The sequence below is a fragment of the Bactrocera neohumeralis genome, chromosome 5, assembly GCF_024586455.1.
Source record: "Bactrocera neohumeralis isolate Rockhampton chromosome 5, APGP_CSIRO_Bneo_wtdbg2-racon-allhic-juicebox.fasta_v2, whole genome shotgun sequence".
Classification (NCBI taxonomy): Eukaryota; Metazoa; Arthropoda; class Insecta; order Diptera; family Tephritidae; genus Bactrocera; species Bactrocera neohumeralis.
The window spans coordinates 73,448,028-73,474,542 of NC_065922.1; the positions used below are offsets into that span (position 1 = coordinate 73,448,028).

Consider the following 26,515-nt stretch of genomic DNA (forward strand, 5'->3'; position numbering starts at 1 on the left):
TTCGTCAGTCAGTTGTCCGACGCATTAGTTGTGCGCCGCTGAGGGAATAATAAAACACATTTGCGCCTTCACCGCCCAACCCCCCACACTCGCACACATGCACAACCTGGTGTTGGTTATATGCATGTGTGTGCCACTGCGTATACGCAATTGCCGATCATTTAGTGCGTCCATCAAAATACACTCCACAATAATTAAAGCGACTTCAAGTATGAATGTGTTGGTAATTTCGCCGCCAAATTGTTGCTGTGGTTGTTGTTGGTTGGCAATGTGCGGCCATAAAGAGTTCCCATGAGGCAAGTAATGTGTGGCAAGAGTTGGGGTTGCGGTTTTGCGGATGAAGGGGGTGTACAGAAAGTCAAACAAAAGCGTTTTTCATATGTAGCATTTGTTTATGCGAAACGAAACTATTTAAATGTGTTTGGGAGCTAGCGTAATGTTTTGAAATACTTTAATATACATAAAGCGCCTGAAAGTATGTAAAATGTAAGTCGGAGAAGCTGTGTGAAATAATCTCAAAATAGCGTGCAAAGGATTTTAAACTCTCAATATTTGCAAAAATACCTGATGTATTAAAACAAATATCATGACTTTATTTTGCGCCTAAAAGTATGTATTTGTGTGGTGTTGAAACCTTAAACCCTGAAGTAATTTGTAAATTTGTAAATTTTTATTTTAAAATTTTGTATCTAACACATATTTGCTTTTTTGCACAAAAATTTCATGCATAAAAAAATGTTAGCACCCGCAAGTATGCTACAGATTGTCATTAAATGCAAACTATATATTTTTTTAATAAAATATATCATATTATGATTGACAATCACAATTAAGATACTTTAGTAAAGCAATTTCAAATTCTGAGCAATAATGCGCCTAAAATTATACGTTGTAAATATGCAAATTGTCATTATAAATATGCAATATAGATTTTTTTAAAACAAAAAACGTAATTTTATGAACAGTGACAGTTAAAATCTTTTAGTAAAGCAATTTCAATTTCTGAGCAATAACGCGCCTAAAACTATACATTATAAATATGCACAATAATTTTTTTAAATATACATGTATATGATAGATTTTAAGAATGACGCTCATATATAAAACACTTTAGCAAAGCAATTCGAGATGTTGAACAGTCAGATGCCTAAAAGTATGCTTCAGATAATTTAAACCTCGTTGCCCAGTGGTGCATATATTTAATATTGGAGATTAGTATTAATATTTTTCTATACTAAAATAAATTTAGTTCTGTATTTAAGGTAGTTAAGCTTTTTTATATAAATAATACATATGCGATCCTAAAAGTATGCAGAGTTTTTTAGGCTGTGCTAGTTTTAATTCATTACTGTATTTGTATTCCTGAATAGGAGTCCAAGAAACAGTATTTCAATTGATTTCAAGGAATTTCTATGGAAATTAAACATTTGGACTCCTGAAAGTATGTAGAGATTTTTTGAGCTGTACCAAATTTAAATTAATTTCTGTAAAATATTTTCATGCATCTAAAAAACAATATTTGTTTCATTTAACTATTTATATTAAGAAAAAAACTAAGAAAAATGTCGCCTAAAGGTATGCAAAAATATAAAAAAAAACTGACAAAAGGCTTGAATTTCTATATTTTACGTTAACCACAACAACTCTTCTTCGAAAGATTTTCTGCCTCATAAAGCAATTCGCTTTTTAAAGTGCTTGGTAAGCTAAAAAAAGTCATGTATGCATACTTCACCTAACCTAAAAGTCGGTTAATGCACTTCAACTCCGCCAATACACAACCAGAGATACTAACTTCCTGCACAGTACTTCAAAAGCTTTAACTCTTTAGTTGAAAAAACTTTCGAAGGCGAAATGTAGCGCATTGAAGTTAACATAAAGTGCAACGCCTACATGTAGGCAATGATAAAGCACAGCAGCCGGCAGCTACTATTATCACGAATGACATATGTAGGTGAAATATGGCAATTTTTATGCAAGCCTATATATTTACAGCATCCGTGTTGCAAGGCTGCGGTTGTGTGTGCTTTAATGTTTTACAGATTTTGCATGCATAGGAAAAATGTGTGCTTCAACGCCCATTTTATTCGAGCAGTCCCTCTGCATGCCACCTCTTCACATTGCCTACACCGATTTCTCATTGCCTTCATTTCACTTCATTCGATCGCTTACGCGTATCCTTCCGTGTAACTGTCACTCGCAGGATGCCCGTGCGCTGCAAACTGATACTATTGAAGCATACATCTAGGCAAATATATGTGTGTAAGTCAAACAGAGTACATTGCAACAAAGCCATGCAAATACTAACACACTTCCCATAGATGCGCTTTGTTTACACCCGCCACACCATCCTCACCTTATTGCTCATCTCAATATAATGCATTGCCTACATCGAGGCGCAATGACTTGTACGCCATTCATTGTGTCTATTTAAATAGAACAAGTCATGATAAACACGAAGCAAATATTCTACATACAATGTAACTACTTATGTATATATGCCCGTTAAGCGTACGGCGTGTTGAAAATATGAATACGCCGGCAACTGTTGCATATGCATGGGCGTTGAGTGTTGGTATATAGTGTGAATGTTTGCGAAAGCGACTGCATTTATTTGCATATGTATTTATGCGGGTGGAAAATTGAAATTTCGTCGTAATAGTGATGTGGAAAAATATACGGGTACATGAAATGGGTACCCAGTAATCGGTTTTATAAAAATTTAATACAGTTTTCATAATTTTATACGCTTTTTTATTAGCCATTTTCAAAATACGATTTGTGCTTAAAAACTAATATTAAGTAACCGAATGTGGTAATATATCAATTTTTACCGAATGGTGCCTATTTTATTTAAAAAATTAATTTTTATTAGTTGTTAAATTAATACGCACTAAAAACACAAGTAAAAATTTAAAATTTCTTCGAGATAGTGATGTGGATAACTATATGGTTACATGAAATGTGTACCTGATAATCGGTTCCATAGAAACAAGGCGCATTATTTATAAAATTTTATGCTTCAAAATAACTTTTTCATTTTCAAATACGAATAATATTTCGAAACGAATACCAAATAACCGTAACCGGTAATATATAAACGATTACCAAATTGTTGTTATTATTTCATTTGAAACATGAATATTTATTCAATAATAAAGTCAAAACCAGTTTTTTTTTTTTTTAATTTAAACCAGATAAAAAGTATTCACATAGCAAAGTAACCGATTTTTAGGTTATTATTTTTATATCCACAATTTCAGAAATTAGTCTTGTAGAAGTAATATCAAAACAACCTTAAATGGTTACCCGGTAACCGGTTTCATATTTTGAATAAAAAAACCGATTTCTTTATATTTGAATAATATAAATTCTAAAAATTGTTTTCTTTTAATCTTCAATATATATAATATTATATATAATCTTCAACTATTCGTTACTTTTGACACTAACGATTTAACCGCAGCAAATCATGTCGAACCGTAACAGTTTGCCAATCGGCTTTTATGCAAGCATAAGAAATAACAGAAAAATATAAAAATAAATCAAAAATTAAAAAGAAAGCCAACAAAAATGTCCTTAAATAATAAATTCGCTTTTCAGCAGCGGAAATGCATAAGCGGAAACGCGAAAAATGCGTGATAAAATTGCTCTGCGAACGGAACGACGCATTCTAAAAATTTACTTCCAGAAAAAAATTATTAAATTTTGAAATTTTTTTTCCAAAAAAAAATTTATAATTATTTTCATTAAAAATTTATAATTGAAAAATTTTCAAAAACTTTTTTCCAAATAAAACATGTTACTTTTTCCAAAATAAATTATTTTCATTGAAATTTTAAAAATAAAAAAATTTTCAAAAAATCCTCACTCTTACCTCGATTGTGGTAGCTTTTAAAAATGTATCACTATATAGCAGCCGCGCCCAAAAGTATGCAACGCATCATAGATTTATTACCACACTATATTTTTCAATATAATTTTTATTTTCATTCGCTTGCGCTGGCATACAGACTGGTTATGGAAATGAATTTATTAACAGCCTATAAGTATGCAAACTGAGAGTGGAATTCGTTAACAGCTTAAAAGTATGCAAACTGTAAGTGGGTTTTTTCATAACAGTCAGCCAGCGCGCCAAAGTTTTATGGAATTTTTGAGTAGCAACAAACAATTAAATTTGAATGTAAATAGCGCATTTGTTTGCAATTGGAAAGTTTCTATTAACATAGTTCAATCTAAAAGTATGCAATGAATTCGGAGTACGAAGTATCATTAAAGTAGTTGTAGAGTTTTAGGCGCAGAATGTGAATTAAAAGAGGTATTGGAGGTTTCATGGTATATTTTAAAGATTAATGAGTATCATTTAACTCTGAATTTCATAAGCCGAAAATATGGAAGATTTGATAGGTGTTCGTACGTCACTACAGCACTCCATTTACAACCCTGATGCTTCCAAAAGACTGCAGACCATCAGTCTTAACCCTCACCTCATCTGAAATAGAACCAGTTTAGACCCATCCTTTTAGAATGACAAGTTTTAACTGTATCTAAAAACCTAATTCAGAACTCCTCTCACGATCTACAGAGCGCGTTTGAACTCCACTGCGATCACTACTTTTACTACACTTTCTCTCTAAAAAACAACCTGCTAGTCGCCAATCTAACCCATTACCTGAATCGCCATACTATCAAACCCATAAAGCAATTAGACCCAGAAATCCAAGATGATAAACTGAACCTGTAGAAGAACCAAAGACCTATTTAAAAACTGCTCACCCTGGCTTTGGACCCACGACAAACGCGTGTTAATCACACGTTCAATTCACTTAAGAGCAAGTGTTTGGAAAACAGTTCATAAATTTAAGTCATATACGCTTTTTTCGTTCATTGTCAACGTATTTGAAATTCTCCACTGATTTATAAATTAATTGATATACAAAATCTAGGAATAAACACTCAATTTCACCAGAGTGGGCTTAGATTTAACTGCCTGCCTTCTTTTTTGTAAATTCTGCATATTTTCATTCGCTTAAACAGATACCATCTATATTTCTCAACATGTTTAAAAAATTCTCCATTTACTTTATAGGAGTTCCTGAAGAAAGCCGAGAGTTTTTTCTTGACAATGTAGGTCTTCTACATGAAGATAAGTTTTTCTACATGAAAATATGTGACACAAGGGTCACATGCCCATATATATTCCCTTTAGCTGAAAAAACAATTATTATCTTTAGCCGAATAGGTTAGGAAAGTAAAAGCTTTGAAATATCCAGCATGACGTTCCAGCTTTGGTATACATCAGAAAATATTCTTGTGATGAAATTTGCACTGAGTACTATGAGGTTTGAAGGCCCTTTAGCTGCGGGAAGAAAGAGTTTTAATACGTCTAGCAAAGAGCTCCAATTTTGGAAAACTATATCAGAAGACATTTTTAAAATAAGAAGTACGGTGATTACAAAAAAGGATTTCAAGCTCTGAGGGCATAAAAAAATTTCCAAAAAGCCGAAGTAACCATTCATCATCCTCACGAAAGTAATCACAATGATAAATATGCCAGCCAAGTGCATAAATTTCGCCAATTATTACAGCAAATAATACAACACATAAAAAATCTGAAATCTCCTTAAAATGCCCGCATCAATAACTGTACAACTTAACCGCAAAACACGCCAATATTTCATGCTCACGTTGCAAGCAATTTGTGTGGCAATAAATAGTGATGTTACAACCACAACAGCAAAAACAATGCAAACACAATAATAATAAAAGTGAAAATTCATACGAGAAAGCAACAACAACCACAAGCGCATGCATTACAGCAACACTGTAAGCGCTGGCAAACTAAAGCTGTTTTGGGCAACAATCTTGCGCTTGCAAAAATGCAGTAAAACGTCAAACGTCATGTGAAGAGGACAATTGGCAAGATGCCCAGCTAACTAATAACAAATCCGTAGTGTTGGAAAGCAGGTGAAAATGAAGAGGGGGAGAAGGAAAATAAAGGTGAGTAAGGGCAAAGAGAGGAAAAGAGGTAAATATGGTACTGTAAAGGCGGGATTTGAGGGGAGAAAGTACTTGCCAGGGAAGGTGTGATATAAAAAAAATAGAGAGCAATGATAAATAAATAATAATAAAGCTAAAATAAAAATTTGGGGCTAGAAAATGAAACCAGCTAGCGAAGCCAAGAAAATTAAAAACATTCGCGCATGTAGTTGACCTTCACTTGACTTATTATCTTTTTTTAATCAAAATATATTGCACACAAATATTTTTTGTTCACCAAATATTTGCCAAAAAAAATATATGCACTTGCCAACAATATTACAAAAACAAAATAAATTTCATAAAAAAACGGCAACAACTGAAATATGCACTCAGCCACTTTCTCGTTGCAGCATTTTAGGCGAACTGACCGCTGAAAACTAAAATTGTTGCAAAAAACACACCAACAGTTAACTGCATAACGGTATTTCGCAACAAAATTATGGCCAAACATATTGCAACATTCTTGTAAGGTAATAAAATACAAGTTTAGTACCGTTAAAGAAAAAATTGCGCATAAAATGCCGCACAAATGCCACAGCGGAAGAATTCGTAAGAGGCACAGGGTAGCCAAGTTCGTACGAAAGCCGAAGCAAATCGCAAACTGACAATAAAATTTTAACGGCAATAAAAATTTGGCAACACATGCTTAAATGCTGGAAAATTGGAAACTAGAAGCGTTTAGTTTGTCATAGTGGGGGTAACGGGATAGTGGATTTGATGGTAACACCAAATCAGCAACTATTCTTGCCAAATCAAAATTTGCTTTTGATGAGCTGGTGCTGAATTTCAGCTTTATAGATTTAGCCACTTTTAAAACTAACCACTACAGTAAAATACCGTTAGATGAGAACCAGGAGTGGCTTCGAACCAATTTTTCATATTTTAGACTCAATATCGGTTATGTTAAGTAGTAAGTTTAATCGTCGCGCGAAAGGTAGCGATCGATCTAACTTAGACAGCTGTGAACGTTGCTCCTTTGTGATATCCAAAAACTCCTAAAAACTAGATCGCCAAGTCCTCAACGACCGAGGAAACCTTTAAGTTTATCACAAATTTATAAGGACGGTAAATATAAATCTCAGCCACTTCGCTAGGTTCGCTGGATTCGCTGAAGGAGTGTCTACATATAGTATAATTCCATGACCGCCTGGTAACAGCCGGTCCACAGAAAAGAAACTAACATGATCTTTCCAGCTCGCCTTCCTATTTTTCTGTTGAAAAAAGCGTTCGAAAAAACAATTAGCCAAACTGCATATGAAGCTATTGGACAGAGACTGTACTCTACAAATGCGACGAGATTGAGTTTGCTAAGAGCAAAACCTGGAGGACTTGTTACGGTTCACTCTGTACTCGAAGGTTATCGCATCCCCACAAATTGAGTTTGTTGACCCTCTCATGCCGAGCTCACGGGAGGTCCAAAGTTGCGACGCTAGAGCGTAAAAGAACATCCGCTACCAATCAGATGAAGTTGGATCCATAGCAACCTCATCAGCATTGCAGTTTTCGCAGACTCCGCTGAGACTGGAAAGAAGACTTGATGCTTTTGAATGAGATCATGCACTACTTGAATAGCTTTAAGCGCACAGTCAGCGAGTTCAAAGCCAGAATATCCGTTCCTCTCTCGGAGTGAATGTACACCTCACTGAGGGAAGCTGCACTTCGAAGCAGTAACTCTAATGTGATCTTAATGACAGTCACATACACTTGAAAGACACCACAATGGTTCGGAAATAGGCGGTGTTTCCCTGCGCGTTCATAAAAAAAGAGGAGCCGACTTAGATGAAAAAGTGAGGCCGGCTTGAGAACAGAACTCCACTCGATGCTAAGTGTGAATGTTTGACTTCAAAATAATAGTTATCCAGAAAAAAATAATTGATCGATGTCTGTCTTGATTATAAGATCTATAAAAAACCATAAGCTCAAACTCGGCTAATCTCAAATGAAATTAAGGACTACAAATGATTAATATAATCGCTTCAGTGTCATGGTGATACCAATAGACTGGAATCTACCGTCTTTACAACAACTTTATATGTCTTCAAGTGCTCGAGAGAGAGCTCCCAACGGCTTTGTTTGTTTAGTTATCTGTCCACATTTCCTAGACAATGCATTTTCTTTGAAAAGTTTATTGTTTTGGGTACTTTGCTTCGGATGGAGATCGTAAGTATAAACTGAAAGTTCCTAATTTAGAAAATTGGATACCAGAAGTTATGTTTGGATAGCTTCTTTAAAGGAAATATGAAATGTAGAGGCCAACAATTTAGCTTCACTGACTCTCTTATATCATTTCTCTTATATCACAATGGGCTGGGATTTTCCTCATATCCTATACCATTTCCATTCCAAAACGACTTAGTCTTGTCTCGCTGAGGCCTGAGATGTTCTATGAGATCACAGTATCTCTTTAAGAATACAAAACTTATCTCATTACAAGCCACGAGTTGTGGAAAGCGCTTTTTTCTAATCACTCACTTTCAGTAACTTCCCAAATCACTTATGACCACACACATTACGCAAAAAGCATGTCCCAAAACTCAAATCCAACCGAGCTAACCACACTTTACTCGCTCATTAACATTCATTAAGCATGACGAGTGGATGGCTTAATTGATTATTTCATTCTTCAAATATTTGGCGAGGCATGTTTGGTAATGAAATTTACTTATTAAAAAAGGCTTAACTATGCCTGAGCAATTGAAAAATGCGTAAACTCCGTGACGCAAAAAAAGTATTGAACACAATTGGGGTTGCGCTTGCTGCGCTCACTGATGCGCTGACAGTTTTATTGGGGTTAAATTATTTGGCGATGAATTAATATGCGCAAAACGTACGAATTTTTGACACTAAGTGCGTAAAAATGTGGGAGGACTAAAGGGTTCTTGCGGATGTGGTGAGGTGAGATGCAGTCACACGACTTGTTGTGGCTAAAATTATGCTGGGAGAAATGCAATTAAAAAGTTGTTGATTTGAAAAAAAGAAAATAAGGTGGAGCAAGAGTTCGAAGCAGTGTGGAATTCCAATCGATCCAAGAACAAAATTAGAGCACAGTCAGTGTCACAGCCAGTGTCACAGAAGACCACTCCAAAATCTTCGGAGCACATAAAAAAGGCTTTGATTAGATCGAGGATCTTTCGGAACCAATATGCATCAAGCAACACTATCCGCAAAGTTCGCGTAGAGCTTCGACAACTCAGCTTATTGTTTCTGTTCCATATTGCAAGTTTTAGTTGGAGCTCTAGTCTCCGATTTTTAGTAAAACAGATTTTTTACTGGACCCAGGAACCTAAAAAACCTTTCTGGGTATGTTTTGTAGACAATTTTGCTGAAAAGAAAAGCAAAAGCTTGAAATTTTCCTCGACCACTTCCGGATCGAGTCAGGTAGCCTTAAGCTTCAGCAAATCAAAAAATTTGGGTTTTTTGCAAAATACCATTTTTTTAGTCGGCGACAAATAAGTTTTTATAGAACCAACCAAAGAACTTGGAAATCTGAATACTATATGATAGAAACTATCAAGGAGTCATCAACGAACAACCGGACTCTTCAGTGATGGACTTTCGGAATCCACTATAACCTTTCAAGGACCCATACATCGGGGTCCTTTATATCGAAGTGGCTATCTTGACTAAGCTTTAAAAAAAAAAAATCGGAAATACAAGAGAGAGATATGAAGTAATCAACATTAAGACTTTAGGCTGTCCGAAAAGCGTTCACAAACAATGTATTCATTATACTTAATTAGCCTCAGGAAACCGTAAAAGGTCCGAGTTTATAAGCGGTCACGAGCTGCTAACTCGTCAGGACGCCCAAAATTACACGGCATTGTTTTCTCTAGTCTTCTGAACTGGAAGCTTTAACAACATAGCACACACCGATTTTAAGAACTTAAAAAAAAAAGTTATGAATCGCCAGCCTTTGAAGACAGCGGCTCCACCGCTTTCAAACTTTAATTTTTTTCGGACGTCCTGAAGTGAGCTAGCTAATGTGCTTTGAGAGGCATATACAAGATTTCGCGAGTGTGTAGGCGATGCTGAATGTGCGTATGCGCTTATGACGAGGATTAAAGCATCCTTGGCAGCTGACACATGAACCAACCAGCACACAAACACATACATATATACATGCACAACATACGTGCATGCCAAATTAATGACCAAAATAATAAATGAAGCAACGCCTATGAGTGGCACAGTATAAAAAACAAGCACTCACTCACAGTCAGGCACACAAATATTCGGCAAGTGAGGCAAGCCAAACTAAGAATGCCAAAATTCAACCACAGCAAACTGTATTCCAAACTCTCAAAACATTCTTTTTCATTTCGCTCTATTAATTTCAACGGCTGAGTGTCGCCACTGGGATAATCTTTCGTGCCACACACACACTTTTTTGTTCTTAATTTCTCAATGTCCTGTCGCCTGTGAGCCTTGCCACGGCTCATATACACATTTGAATTATTCCCCAAAGCGCATTTAATTTTCATTCTACGTGACAGCATACAAGCTGCCTTCATCCGAGACATGTTAAGCCGAAAAATGTGTCTAGTCTACTTTTAGGCGCATAATTTACAATATTCAAATGAGCGAGATTTGAAAATAGAGGATAAGAATTTCGAACTCACCTTTTCACGTAGCATATCACGTATGCGGCCAGCTTGATTTTTGGAGCGATGCAGTTCGAGTTGAAGTTCCAGACAGCGTTCTTGCCAGTTAATCTGAAAAGCGAGAATAGAAGAATTAAAGAACACATGAAATACACTAAAAACAGCTTTAAAAATCACATGAAGGAGAAATCATAAATTTAATTTAGAGTCAGGCCCAATATAGTCAAGCTTCGAAATGTAAGTATTACCTCCACAAAGTCATTACATAAGGTTGAGGCTATAGAAATCTTCAGAAAAGAATTCTGCAAAGACTATCCGACTTTTAAGCACTTAGATCTCTGGGATTTCAGCAAGAACCATTCAAAACTTCCACAATTTTTCATCTACATATAAGGACGCACAAAAACTTCAGTCTACAGAAAAAAGATTAGTAACGAAAGACTTTCCGCTTCGTGAACTGCACAGTCACACAAACAAATGTTGAAAAAACTTGTACCATTGCACCTGAGAACATTCTCAGACTAGACTGTCTTGGAAGCAGTCATTACTAAGTCGATTTCTTTAAATGGAGACCGGGTTAATGGCTTTCCTTGTCGCCGCTGGAGCTTCTCAGACCAAAAAATAAAAATATATAAAAACAAGATCTTTTGGCTGAGCGCTAGATCTCCAGAGCTTATCAGTACCAAATATAGAAAAGGAAAAGGAATGGCGTTACAGCCAAGGACAGTCTTACGTCGAGTACTTCAAGCTTTTGAAAACCCGCTATATCCCTAATCTTCACAAAATATTCGAACCCATTCACCTGAACAACAATGATCAGTCCTTCCAAGGGCGTCTTACAGTATATCTCTTTTTGTGGAGTTCGGCAGTTTCATTGTCAAACAAAGAACACTCTTAAATACAGGACGGAAAAATATGAAGACTTTCGCTAGTTAAAGGTAGACAGATACCAGAAGTAGGTGATAAAGTCGTGGTAAAAAAAAAACTAGGAATATCTCTAGTCTATAAATTGCATTTCCTGGCAGACCGGAAGAAAATGTTGAGACCGTTCCAGCTGTTGAGATCAGGGAAGAAAGCAAGGTTTTCCTAATCCTTATTATATAGTTGTCTATAATCTAAAGATGAGTATTCAGACAGTAAGGGGGATGCTGATGAAGTCAGGGATGAAAAAAATCTTAATCCAGCCTTTATTCTGCAGACGTCTATAGTCTAAAGATGCGTCTCCATTCAAAAAGGGGGAATCTCATAAAGCCAAAGATTGAAAGAGGTAAGGTTTGCTTAGTCCTTATTACATAGCTGACTTTCAAAGCAATATTAGGGAAGGTGATGGAGTCAACAACCCTAAAGTGTAACTTTTCATCCATCGAAAATTTGTTTATTTACAAATCTCGTACGTCTACTTGGCTAAACTATACCAGGCAGTGAAAATATAATTATTCCTTAGGTTGAAAACTTACCTCCGGCACTGGTTGCGCGTAGTTGTTCACCTGATGCACGTCCAAATGCTCGGTGATCGTAGAGAAATGCGGCCAAGGCGCATCGGTATCTAATGCGGCTAAGCCCGGATTAATTGCCGCACCGGCAGCTGGCTGCGTCGTGCCCGAGTCTGACTTTTCAGATGCATCGCTACCGGTGGCTGACACGGGCTTCTTAGCCATAGCACCACTACCGCCACCACCAGCACTTTGCAGCGACGCCGCGCTTGGCTTTGCCGGTATAGGCGGTGGACGCTGCACACGACGCGGCATCAAACGCGGACTATTTGGAGTCGATTGCGAGACGGCATTGCCACTCGCGCCTGATGTGGCTGCCGAGATGCGAATTGCGGCAATATTTTCACAGTGCGGACGCGTTAAGGGCATGTTACCGCTAAAGGATGTGGCGCGTTTCGTGAGCAAAGGCGATGAGTTCAACGACTGTGAGGCATACATGGGAGGCAATGACATTTGCTGTTGCTGCGCGCCGCAGTACAACTGCTGCTGTTGTGCGTTTTGTTGCTGCGCATAGCAGTGCGCCGATTGCATGTGATGCAAGTGATGGTGATGGTGTGCTTGCGTCGCCGCCGCCGCCGGAAAGGTGTGCATATACGCGTTGCCATCCTGCGCGCGCATATAATACGCATGCGCATGGTTGCTGAAGTGCTGATGGTGAAAGGCAAACGGCTGTTGGCCAGCGCTGGCAGTGGATGGCGTGGCGCGGCCAGAATTCGCTGGCGAAGGCGATGATGAAGAGGCAGAGCGGCGGCGCGCTTGTAGCACTTGTTGTTGTTGTAGATTGGTGAGCGAATCGAAGATTTGCGATAAGCGCCCCGAAGGCACTTCGTCAGACATTTGTGGGCGCGTCGCTGGTAATCAAAACAGAGTGCGTCTTTAGAGTATTTGACGGGTAGGCGCTTGGTTAAATGTGTTGCGCGCGTAAGAAAAGCATAGCGTAACTGTAAAGAGAGAGAGAGAGAAAAAGAAAGTTGTATAAAAATGTGATTAAAACATGCTAAAAATAAAATCAATAATAATACACATACTATTTTTCTTAAATAAAAAAAATGTAATTTAGAGTTGCCACACTTTTGAAAGTTTTTTACATATTTTTGTATAAAAAATGGTGACAAATAAGTTAAATATAATCATTTTAAAAAAACATTTTTACATAAAAATAATTAAATAAGGTTGCCACCTTTTTAAAAAATTTATTAAAGTTTTCGTAGATTTTAAGTAATTCAAATAAGGAAGTCAAGTAAAATTTTCTAAAAAAATTATTTTGAAATTTGAATTATTTTTATAGGGTTGCCAACCTTCGGCAAAAGTAAATAATTAATAATTTAGCTCATAAAAGCCGCATTACTACTATCAAAGTGTATTAAAAAATAAATTGCATTCGTGAAGTGCTCACTGACGTTTCTGTTGCATAAGACGTTGCATAGGGTTACCTCCTTTTTAGAAAAATTCAAAAACCGTAAACAGATTTCAAGATTAATACAAAAAACCGTTATTTTATAACATACGGTTTCCCAAATTACAAAAATTATTCTAAAAAATTTAGGACAGAGTTGCCATTAATCAAAAATTTAAAAAATTGAGAACTAACAAAGGAATTTATTTTATGAAAGACGTTTTCCCATTTACAGAGAGTATTCTGAAATTTTTAGAGGAGAGTTGCCTACCCAAATTTTTTCAGAATTAATACAAAAACTTTGTTTTATGAAAGACATTTTATCAAATTACAAAAAGTATTCCTAAAATTATAGGATAGAGTTGCCATCATTCAAAAAAAACTATCAAAAACTATCAAAAACTAAGAATTTACAAAAAAAAATATTTAATGAAAGACAATTTCCTAATTTACAAAAGGTATTCTGAAAATGTTAGGGTAGAGTTGCCAACACTAAAAAATATAAAAACGACAAAATTCGTCAGGATTAATAAAAATTTTGTTTTATATTAGACGCTTTCTCGAACTACAAAAAGTATTCTAAAAATTTTGGTTAGAGTTGCCACCACCGAAAAATGCAAAAACCATAAAAAAACTTCAGAATTAATAAAACTTTATTTTATGAAAAACCTTGGCTCACAATTAATTATAATATCGACAATACCGAAATATGTCGGGATCCGGAATTTTTAATTTTTCGGGATACCCAAGGGAAAAGATCTATATAATTTTTGTTTTTTAGTTTGAGATTTTACATTCCCACTTTCTGTATAACGTACGTCGCCATGAAACTTTTAATGTATCTTATTGACAATCGCCAATAATTTCCTGTACACGTTGCATGCCACATTAACGGAAATTTCAAAAAACACTGACAGCTATTGAAATACGGGACAATCGCATATGTAAAATGGGAAGACACCCTTTTCATAATCAATACGATTGTCAGGCCTGTTAACGCTGTATTCAGCTTGTCATTGAGGTAGGCAACGGAAATTACATAAAATGCGTCATCAATGTGTCCACGAATGTAAGAACATGAAAAAAATAGTGCGCAATGCAAATAAAGTGCAATTCTATTTATAGGCGCAAATTCGCAATGAGTCAAGGAGTGGCTTGCTTCTGCAATGCAAATCTTTCGGAGGGCATGGAAGAACAGTGGTGTACTTTTGTGCGATTACAATGCTCATTTTGCATGCAACACATATGACTTCCTTCTGCGCAGACGCGAGCGACGCTGTTTCAGAGAACGGAAGACATACGTACGCGTCAAGAATTCTAAATATGCGGTTCGTGGGATCTTAAATTGTAAGTATATTCGTAAAGTTGCTATAATGATCACATATAAAGAAGATTTCAAAATACCCTAAAAATTCGGTTTTACTTTAATACAAGAGTTCCAAAAGCACTCTGATTTGAGAAGGTTGAAGATTACGAAAAAATAAACGTTTGAAGATCCGCTGATGCTATTGATAGCCTGTTCGACTTTATACAAGCTCCAAAAGATTCACAAAATATGAAAAGCCCAAAGGATTTCAAGTCTCAAGAGCTTTAAAAAGTTTCGAAGTTCCTTAGCAAAAATCTACGAATCTGTAGTATGTATGTGTGGTTTTTGAACTTTACAAAGCTTTCAGAGACCACCCTGCATCTATAAATGGTTTTTATGAGCTTCACAGAACTTTCAGGAGCTTTTGTGGTTTTCAGACACTAAATGATCTACGAAACTTGTATTTATGGCTGGTATTTAAAAGCTTTACAGAGCTTTCAGCAACCAACCTTCATATGTGCGTGGTTTTTATAAGCTTCACAAAGTTTTTAGAAACTTTTGAGGTACTCAAATAGTAACGATCTACGAAACTCCTAACAAAGTTTGCCTTGCAATATTTATATAGAGCTTTCATAAGCTTTCGAAATATTAGTCAACCCATTTTACTTTAAAAGAGATGCAAACCCACGCGAAGGAACTAAAGTAGTAGAATTGAATAGAACAGAGCCAACTTGGAAATCACAAAGTCTCCTTTCAGACTCTACATTCCATAGAGAACATCCTTCGAAATTTTCACCATCAGCGGTTGGTTTGAACGAACAGATTTAAAAACTAAAGAAAATAAACACAGATCGTATCCTATTTCTGTCTAAAACATACCAGGTCAGATGTAAAAAAAAATAAAAGAACTACATACTTTTTCGTGTTTATGGTTTGTATTAAGAGCCTTAGACTAAGAGCCTGAGACTATTAAATATTAATATATTGTCCTTCAAAACAGTTAGGGAGTGGATCGAATTAGTTAGCCAAGGCAGTAGTACCTATGTACATCTGTCGTCAACTTTTGTCTCTCTCATACACTCTCTTTCTCTCTCTCGATTATTTTGTAGTCCGCTGGTTTTCTCACTCACAGAGTCATAAACGAAACAGTATTGCCATTTTCCACTATTCTGTTTATAATTTACCGTTAGCTTTATATTAATTTTCGACAATTTCTGCTGCTGTTGCATAAAGTCACAGCATTAATTTGCCTCTCCGTGATTTTGTAGTCAAACTTTGGCTATTATATGAGCAGATATTCAGCCTGGTAAGAAGAAGATTCAGCGTGGAATAATTTCAGGAGCATATACGCACACAAATAGAGGAAGCTTTTATTAAATATTTCTGAGCCAGTCAAAGGCATTCCATTTAAGACTTTATTAGGTGATGCAAAGCCAAAGGTGAAACTGTGACTGAAACAGGTGCACGATATGCAAGAGAACTATAACTATAAAAACGAATTGTGAATAGTGGCTTATACACACATACATACATATGTGTAGGTTCGTATATGTATACATTTGTTGGCATATTTTGAAAAATATTAAAATTCGTGCGGAAACTTTTCCACCAAACAAACCTTGAACTAGAAAGAAGAGCTCTGAGGCCCAAAGGCTCCCATAGCGGAAATGTTGCGTAGAACATGTAACCAGAAATTTCAAACTTCTTATTTAAGTTATTTTGAAATGAAATATTCTTTAACTAATATTGCGAAAGTTAAACGTAATATATCCAATCCCGAAAAATCCCGAAATTTTCACCAAAGTGATTTTTTCACATACAATTTTTCATCTAATAAAAAAAATATAACACCAACCAATCCCGAAACGATTAAATTTTTAATTTATTATAATTTATTTTGTAGAGACAATCCCAAAAAATTCCGAAAATTTTAGTCAGCTAAAATGGTTTTTCATTCAATCATTTTTTTTATTTAAGAAATAATAACGCCAACCAATTCCGAAATTTTCGGTATCCCGAAACGATAAAATTCTTACTTTAATATATTTCGTAATGAAATAACCTCAACTAAACTCATGTCATTTCAGAATTTCTATCGAATTTACTATAAAATTAAATAATTTTAACTAAATTCTTTTAATTTCCGTTACATAAAGCCAATCCCGAAAAGTCCCGAAAATTTTAGGCAGCCCAAATGGTTTTTCATGCATTCATTTAGTTAAAAAATGACAACGCCAACCAGTCCCGAAAATATTCGGGATCCCGAAAATTACCAATTCTTTTTTCATGTACTCTGAAATGTAAAAACTACAACTAAACTCTTTTAATCCCCAAAAAATCTGTTTTTTTTTTATATTCAGTCAACCAGTATCGAAAATATGCTGGATCCCGAAACGCTAAGATCTTACTTTAACCTTCAACCAAACTCACGAAAATTCAAAATTCTTATTTCATGTATTCTGAAATGAAATATTCATCATTCCATAACATTAACCCAATCCCGAAAAATCCCGAAAATTTTAGTCAGCAAAATTGTTTTTATTTATTTCTAGCTAGTTAAAATCCAGTTCCGAAAATTTTCGGTATCCCGAAACTTAAAAAAGAATTTCAGAATTTATTATAACCATTTATAAATTCTTTCGTGATCTCCGTTTGGATTTAAATTTTTAATCCCGAATAAAAAGCATTCTTGTTTACTCCTCATGCATGTACTTGTTGCTTTGCGGTAGCACAGCATTTTGCTACTTCATATTTGCCTGCTAGCACTGGCTTTCTATATCATACACTTCTTTGAGCAAGTTTCAGCTACTTTTTATGCTGCTGCTTCTTCTTCTGCATGCACCCACATGCGTTTGAAAAATATGCGCGCTCATGTGTCGCGCATTTTAATTTAAGCTGCAGCAGCCACTGCACGCTGCGCAGCACTGCAGGTGGACGCCACTACTCCCGCACAAGTGTGGCAAGCGCAGCAAATAGTCAATACCAATAAACACACCAACATTAATAATATTCGAAAATTATTTAAACAAAGCGAGTCGTGGCGCGCGTTTTAATGGTCCGCCGAGTGTGTTACATAGTGTTTTATGTCACATAACTACGGTTAAATATGACATATGTGTTTGTGTTTGTGTGCAAATTTAAATGTAAATGCATGTAAGCGTGTATGCATGCCACAAAGTGCGTGCCACATTACTATTTTATTAATATGTTGCATTGCTGCTTGCATGTAAATATCCGCCTGCATGAGCGAGTGTGTGTGTGTGTGCTTGTGACTTACGTGACAGCGCCGCGCGCTATGGCATTTATATGCTCTTTGCCTTTGCATACGAAATGGCAAGCAACGCGTCTTTCCAAGCACCCCCCTCTCTCTCCTTCCGAACTCTTTGTGACAAGCAACCCAAGAGTGCGAAACTAAAAATGGCAACGCGAAGAAAATCGCGTATTGAAGTAAGTTTAAATTGATTTAACCTCGCGCTATTTACAAATATACATGCATACATATGTACATATATACCGAAATGTTATGCAAATGAATGCAGCGAGAAAGTGTCGGGTAATACCAAATTAAAGCTTAAAAGTGGCACTAAAGTCACGTTAGGTATGAAACTATAAGGACACAAGTATTGTATGCTCGATACTAAGAGCTTTAAAGAGCTTTGGCATTTTCTAAGTTTTACTAGACTTTTTGGAGCTGCTAGAGGCTCTTAAGCAGTAAAATATCTATGAAGCCTGTATCTACGATGGTTTTAATGAGCATAACAGAGCTTTCGGGAAGCAAGCTGTATCGGAGATTTTTATGAGCTTCAAAGAGCTTTCGTGAGCTTTTGAGGTTCTTGAACATTAAAAGATCTGTAAAACCTACATCGTGAAGTGGTTTTAATGAGCTTCAGAGAGCTTTCACGAACCAACCTGTAATAAAATATCTATTAAACCTGTATTTATGTGTGGTTTTAATGAGTTTACAGAGCTTTCAGGAACCAAACTGTATCTTTGGGTGATTTTCATGAACTTCAGGGAGTTTTCGCGAGCTTTTGAGATTCTTAAACATTAAAAGATCTGTGAAACCTTCATATAAGTTGTTCTTATGAACTTCACAAAGTTTTTACGAACCAACTTGTATCTGTGGGTAATTTTGTGAGCTTTACATGGCTTCCAAAAGCTTTTGAGGTGCTCCAATACTAACAGTTTGTAAAGCTCTTAAGTATGTTTGCTTTTCATTATTTGTATAGAGCTTTCATGAACTTTTGAACTACTGATCTACATATCTTACTTCAAAATAGTTACAAACTCACAGGAAGAGACTACAATAGGGAGTAGAACAGAAATGAAACTGTACACCCGATACAGAAGGCCCAACAGCAGATAAAAGTTAAGTTCAATTTCGTCAACGGAATATTACCAAAGAAAAAGAGGAGAAGACAGTACCAAAGATATAGATTTGTATAAAAAGCCTGAATCAACTGAGAGCCGTTATAACGAGCAGCATCCAAGAGCTTCATAATAGAAGGTAATCCAAGCCATCTGAGACATCGACATTCTGATTTTGTGACATTAAATCTAAAGTCTAGGAACTAATAAATCTATTACCGAACCAACATAAAATAAGTTATATGGCAAAGCTCAGACTTTCTAACAGTAGCTACCTCAAATTAGTTGAGGCATAGCGATTATAGATACGAGTATCAAATCTTAGATAATCAAGATCTGTATATATAATACCGAATCGACACAAAAAAAAAAGTTGGCTTGAAAGTTCTTGCATCCGCCTATACATGTTTCCCAAAACAATTTGATCACCTGTCCAACTCTAAGTATTCCCCCTTCAGAAGTCCGTTAAGTCCATAGACTAGTTATTGCCTCGAAGTAAGACGAAATAGGAATTAAAGGAACAGTTATCCTTAAAGATGAACGGGCTTGAAAGAAGTATTCTCGAATTTCGAACTGTAGCTTTGTATTGATGGTTACGCCGGAAAAATTGACTGTTTGGATGGAACCAACCAGCAAACTTGCTTTGAAAAAATTTAGTGAAATAGAACTTGGACTCTCTTAGTTCGTGTATTATGGTGTTGCGGACTTGGCAAAACCAGCTAAATATTTCTATTTCAAACAAGTTGAAGAAGTTTTCTTAAAGCTTCAGCGCTTAATAAACTTTAGGCCTCCTCTATAATGAACGAACTTGAAGGAAGTGTACGCGAATTTCAAACAGCGGCTGATTGAATCTCTGGATACATGATGGAGGATGGAGTCATGTGTAGAAGTTAACGCAAGTGAGGAAAGTTCTCTGAGCGCTATTCACTTGGGAGTGGCCTGAAACGGTTCTTTTACATATGGCTCTAGCATCTCACGTCTTCCAGTCTTAGACCAAGTATCCTCTGGCTAGCCAAAGAACATTCGTTTATACGCGAGCTAACGATAGAGGGCGAACCATCCCTATCCAGAGTTGTGCGCTGGGCTTGGCACCCGCCATGTAAAAAATTCCAAGGAAAGGAAGCTATTGCTCGGTTACATGCTTACTGCGGTAAAAACAAAAAATATGCGCATCAAGCTGAAGAATTCTTCTTAAAGCTTCAGCACTTCATAAACTTTAGACGCTACTCAAACTCTACACACACTCAGCCTCTTGCCATGACCCAAAATTTATTGCTATTTGAAGTATATGTCTATGAGTATATATATTTATTAAATGCAGCAGACATAAATCGGCTAAAAGTGATTTGCAATTCACTTAAATGCACTTAAGTTCATAATTCATTAAGTAAGAAAATTGCGCAATTCCGGGCGGACGAGCTTTTGTGGCAAAGAAACGACTACGAAAAGCGCAAGGCAATGCTGCAAGTGTTGCAAGCGAATAATACAGTTGGAATATAGAGTTATATATCATGTACATGCATACTTATATGAATACTTAGATGAAAACTTAAGTGCTTATGCGAGACATTAATAAACATATTGAGGTGCCGTAGCGCTTATGGCATTGGCTAGCTGCTAGCATACTGCCAAACATATGTTTATTGGAAAAATTGTACAGTTAGAAAATATGTTGTTGTAAAATCAATTAGAATTTTTCATTAAGTACACTTAAAGCATATGCTTAAGTGGCAACCACGTGGACACTTGATGGTCAGCTGGACGTCGTTAAGATGCACGTTTGAGAGTTTTCGTAAGTTTTGGGGCATTTTGGTGTATAAGAGGAGTGCATATGCTTTTGCATGTAGTACCATATATGTGTGAACGAGTGTGTGTCTTAAGCCAGCTGCTCAATTACATTTGCTTAAGTGGACACTAGCGCAACGTGGCAGCACTAATAAATTAAATTATTTTAACAATTTATCAAGAAGGTGAAGAGAGCATATATTTATATGTGTGTGTGGTGCATTTGAGAGCCATATAAAGAGTGTGGGGAAAATTTGAAGAAATCATATCATCTACACACACAAGCACACATTTTAATACGTTTAAACGCCTGTAACTATAGCAGCGCTTTGAAAACTCGCACATACACACATAAAATGCATGCATATGTGCCTATAAGTGAGCAAGTGTGTGTCGCCTGCTCAGCACTGCCAGCTATTTTTGTCTTTAGTCAACTTGCCTTTCATTAACTTCTCATATTTGCTCAACAATATGCACATTTGCTCTGGGAGGTGGTGCTTTTGCTGCGTTTATTTTTGTTATTGTTGTTGTTGCTATTGTCACAGCAGCACAAACAGCTGCTTGTTGTTCGTTGTTATTGTTAAGCAGCTTGGCAAATATTCTTCATAGCAAAAATGTTCCGAAAAGCAATGGAGTATGAAATTTGTAGCAGCATCTTAGGCGCAAACGACGAGAGATCAAAAGGAATATATGAAAAAGATTTCAAGTAAATTACAAAATTGCAGATGTCTTAAGCGGAGATGGAAATGTAAGCATAAATAACGGCATGAGTGTATGCATATGTACATATGTATATACAAACATACACACATACACGTACATACATGAATGCAAATAGACCTACGCTCATATAACACTTATTACACATGTCAAGTTGATTGCCGAAAAATTCCAGCTCAACGACACTAGTAATTTGGGAAATTTGAAGACACTTCCTCCCGCCTGACTGCAGCTTCCTCAGCTACTGCTAGCTGTCAGCTCGAATTTCTTACTTTATTTGCACTTGCAGTTGTTTATGCTTTGCTATTTGTTGTTTTTATTGTTGTTTGTTTCATTTTCGTTCCTCTTATGCGTCAAATTATACTTTAGAGAATTTATGGCAATGCCAAAAGTTCACTATCTGTTTGCAAAATCTTTGAGAAAAGCTTTTCATGTGTGTGGATGGCACGAGTTTTCATGTGTGTGGATGGTTACGAGTGGGAGAACTGAGAATATGAAACTGTAAATTTTCAGAGTGCGAAAATCCAAGCCGAAATAAGAAAACACGTTGTGTTGCTGACACCGACACTTTAATAACCTTCACGGGTGTATTTGTTGAAGCATGAAGGGTATAAAAATATCTTTATTTTGATTTTGATTGCTCAGTTTGTAGGTAGCCCGATCTGAGCAATTTATTCGGATATTAAAGCGTTGCCTTCTACTATAATTTGAACCAATTTTCGGAAAGAAATTTTATCAAATAAAAGAGGTTTTCATGCAAGAACTTAATTTTGATCGTTCAGTTTGTATGGCAGCTATATGCAACAATGGTCCGATAACCGCGGTTCCGACAAATGTGCAGCTTCTTGAGGAGAAAAGGCCGTATGAGAAACTTCAGATCGCTATCTCATAAACTGAAGGACTAGTTCGCTTATATACAGACGAAAAGACGGATAGGGCTAACTCGACTCAGTTCAGATTTGTTTCTCCTAAGAAACTAATTTCGAAGTCTATCACAGAACTAAAATAAAATTCTTATACCGTTATCTCTCTGAAACAGTCGAAACAATGATCCATTATCAACAGAGTTTTCGCTACAATGGTTCTATGAATATGTCTAAGCCAAGTGGGGTACAACTGACACAAATGATGTGGTCACTTTTCAAAAGTTCACTGAAAAAGGCATGACCCAGATCGTTTCAAAAAATCGAATCTAGATTTGAGTCAAAAGAACATAAGTTGAACAAACATCGGAGCAACGCAATGACATAGCCTGACTACAAGAGTCGAGTTAGACACGTTCGACTTTCATCTTACAGATGTGACGGGTTCTACCTTGTCCCAGAATAAATCAAAAGGGATTCGACACCATATGCTCTCCAAAAATGCCTCAACTTGAACCTCATAAATACATCTAAATTGAAATACGGATTCAACAAATATATCTAAGTCCACAATAAACGGTGTCAACTTAAAGACAACCTTGGCTGATATACCCTCAACGAGGATGACGAAATCGTGATATTCTGCCCTCATATAGCTATTGGAGACAGTTTGGGCTCTGAACTTTACTATCAATATAAGCCTTAAAAGATAGTCTACAATGATATCAAAATTTTCTTTTGACTGAGCTGATTACCGAAAAGATCTATTAATTATTATGACCTATGATTGATAATTTGTGATTGATGATTGGCTCATTTAAGATTGATGATTGATAATAGATAATTTATGATTGAAGATTAGTGATTGATGGTTGGTAAATGGCAAGTAATGATTGATGGTTATGTTCCGATTAAAGATTTATGATTGATGACTTATGATTAATGATATTGAATGGTTTATGAATGATGACTTTAATTGGCAATTCATGATTGAAGATTAATAATTGATGAACTATTTATGATTGATGAATCATGATTGACGATTTATGATTGACGACTGATAATTGCTAATTGAAGACTTAAGATTAATAGTTCATGAACTATTTATGATTGATGAATCATGATTGAAGATTTATGATTGATGACTGATAATTGCTAATTGAAGATTGAAGATTAGTAATTCATGAAGTATTTATGATTAATGAATCACGATTGATAACTTATGATTGTTGACTGATAATTGGCAATTGATGACTGAAGATTAATAATTGATGAACTATTTATGATTGACGATTTATGAATGACGACTGATAATTGCTAATTGAAGATTGAAGATTAATAATTGATGAACTATTTATGATTGATGAATCATGATTGACGATTTATGATTGATGACTGATAATTGATAATTGATGATTGAAGATTAATAATTCATGAACTATTTATGATTGATGAATCATGATTGATTGATGACTGATAATTGGTAATTGATGACTGAAAATTAATAATTAATGAACTATTTGTGATTGATGAATCATGATTGATGAAAACTTAGTAATAAGCGATAGAGCAATGAATGTATAGAGAAAGATGTAGATTAGCGATGAATGAAGAATAAAGAGAGTTAAATTATAAATTATGCTAAAGTATAACAAAGAAATTAAACTCCTAGCTGGTTTTGACCAAAATATTCTCGGTCCATTTGTACCGAGGCCTACTCGTGCATGAAAATATTCACAAAAATCCACACAAATGCGGGGACACAGCACAATTGTAAGCGGCTTCACAGGCAGCACTTCATTCAGGCATTAAAATAAAGAAACCAAAGCGGCCAACAGCAACCAACAGCGACCAGCACACGCGCGTCAGACACCCAGTGAACCAGTCGGTCAGAGAAACCATCAGCTACCCCCCACGACATTTAGTCAGCCAACCAGTCAGCCGTTCATTCATTCATTTGTTGGGGATTTGCCATTCTTCTCGCATTCGCTATTGTTATTTTTGTTGCTACATTATTGGATGCCTGCATTTTGTGTCGCCAGCATTTTTAAGCTGCAGCAATTTGCATAATGCAACAGCGTCAGCAACAATAACAACAAATGTTAAGTAATAATACTTCAGCAAACAACAAACAATGGGGTTAAGGTAAAACATTGTTGTTGCAACGCTCGAAGGACTCGCTTGCGCTGAAGAGGCAGCTGACGAAGGATTGAAGGTTGTGTTGAAGGTGTTACGCTCTTGGCAGCTCGGTCAATACGCCATTTTTTATTACGCATAGTCGCATGTATATACAAATGTGTATATGTATGTATGTATGTATGTGTCGCTTGGCAACCACAAAGGCCTGGCGTATTGATTGTTCGGCTGCCTGTGCTTGTAGGCGCGCTGCTTGACAGTGATTAAGGCGCGTTGTAGGTGCAGAAAAATTACGCGGATAAAATGAATAGGAAAGTGAGAAAGCAGAAAGAACTGAAAGTTGACTTGTGCAATGGATTAAGTAAATATTTTGGGGTACATACATACGTACAGAAAAATGTACATAAATTTATCGATGGGTTTAAAATTAACGCAAATTGGTGGCGAATAAATGTGAATGTGGCTCATATAACGGTGGAAGCAGCGATGCTGCTCTGGCTAAAGATCAAATATGTTAAATTTTTGATTCGAGAATTACAAAATGTCATTTATTATCAAGTGAAAAAATATTTTTTTTTAAAGTCCGCTTCATTTTACAGAGACTAACTGTTTCAGAATCTTAAGGAATCCTTAACGAACAACCCTTGATCCCAATAGTTCCTTTGTAAAGTAGTCAGAGGCAAATGTCCAACTATTCTGTGTACCATCTATTTTTGGAAGACCTCGAAGAACCCTAAGCGTGTTCGAGAGAAAAGTTTTGCGGAAGATTTCTGGCTCTCTGTGCATTGACAACGGCCAGTACCGCAGTCGATGGAACGATAAGTTATGCCAGATATACGTTAACATTGGCAAAGTTCAGCGAATCAAGAGGCAGCGGTTGCGCTAGCAGGGTTTTGTTGTCCGGTTGGAAGAGGTTTTCGATTCAGTAACCGCCGGCCGGTGAAAGCAGAGGAAGACCTCCACTTTGTTGGAGAGATCAGATGAAGAAGGACCTGTGGCACTTGGTATCTCGAATTGGTGTCAAGTAGCAAAAAGAAGAACCACTATAGCATATAGCTGCCATACAAACTGATCCATCAAAATCAAGATAGAGACATTTTCAAATCCTTTAATGCTATAAGAAATCCACCTTTGTAGGGTATTATGACTTTGTTGTGACCGTAATTCAGGGTTTTTCTTAATTTTATTATTTTTATTCTCATATCTGTTACCCTTCAGCTCTGTATTGACACACCTATAGCATCCTAATAATGCGTGACCTTGTAAGTTTTATTAATTTAATCAACTAATTAGCTTTATCAATTAATTTTGTGCTTTAATTATTGACCTGCCGCGCTTACGTTTCAAAAATCAACTTCACTTGCCGCAAATTAGCTAAATGAACTTTCTAGACAACGAAAAATAAATAAAAAGAAATTATTTGTTTGCGTTAAATCAGCGCTTGCCGCACAACAATCAATCGTTATATTTCGTAACACGCCAATTATGGTTGAATCGATACGGCAGCGCGGCGCTAACGCGACATGAGAACGCCCTCAAGGCAGCACAATGCTATTACCTAATTATACGCGGCTACCTACTTATCTGATTTACCACACGGCTCACTATTTACGATTTAGCCGCGCCTCCGCCGCCACAGTCCGCGCCACGCTGTTCACGTGTCCGCTTGTCTGCTCTACCGCTAACTGCACGTCATAATACCTTGTTTCGTGTTGCTTTTGCAACAGTTGAAATTATTTTCAGCGCCTTTCCCCTGCGCGCCTACACTTCTGCGCTGTCAAGCAGTCTGACGAGCGCACTTCAATTTC

General features: G+C 36.3%; 1 protein-coding gene across 1 annotated transcript in view; it reads right to left on the minus strand.

Annotated features, from left to right (window-relative positions):
• Nucleotides 1-26,515, minus strand: part of LOC126758588 (uncharacterized protein CG43867) — a 298,748-nt gene that overhangs the window by 246,989 nt on the left and 25,244 nt on the right. The window contains exons 3-4 of the mRNA XM_050472920.1: nucleotides 12,098-13,074; nucleotides 10,659-10,751 (exon numbers count right to left, since the gene is read on the minus strand). Of these exons, the coding sequence (XP_050328877.1) occupies nucleotides 10,659-10,751; nucleotides 12,098-12,970 (966 nt within the window). The 5' untranslated portion in view covers nucleotides 12,971-13,074. The remainder of the gene's footprint in view (nucleotides 1-10,658; nucleotides 10,752-12,097; nucleotides 13,075-26,515) is intronic.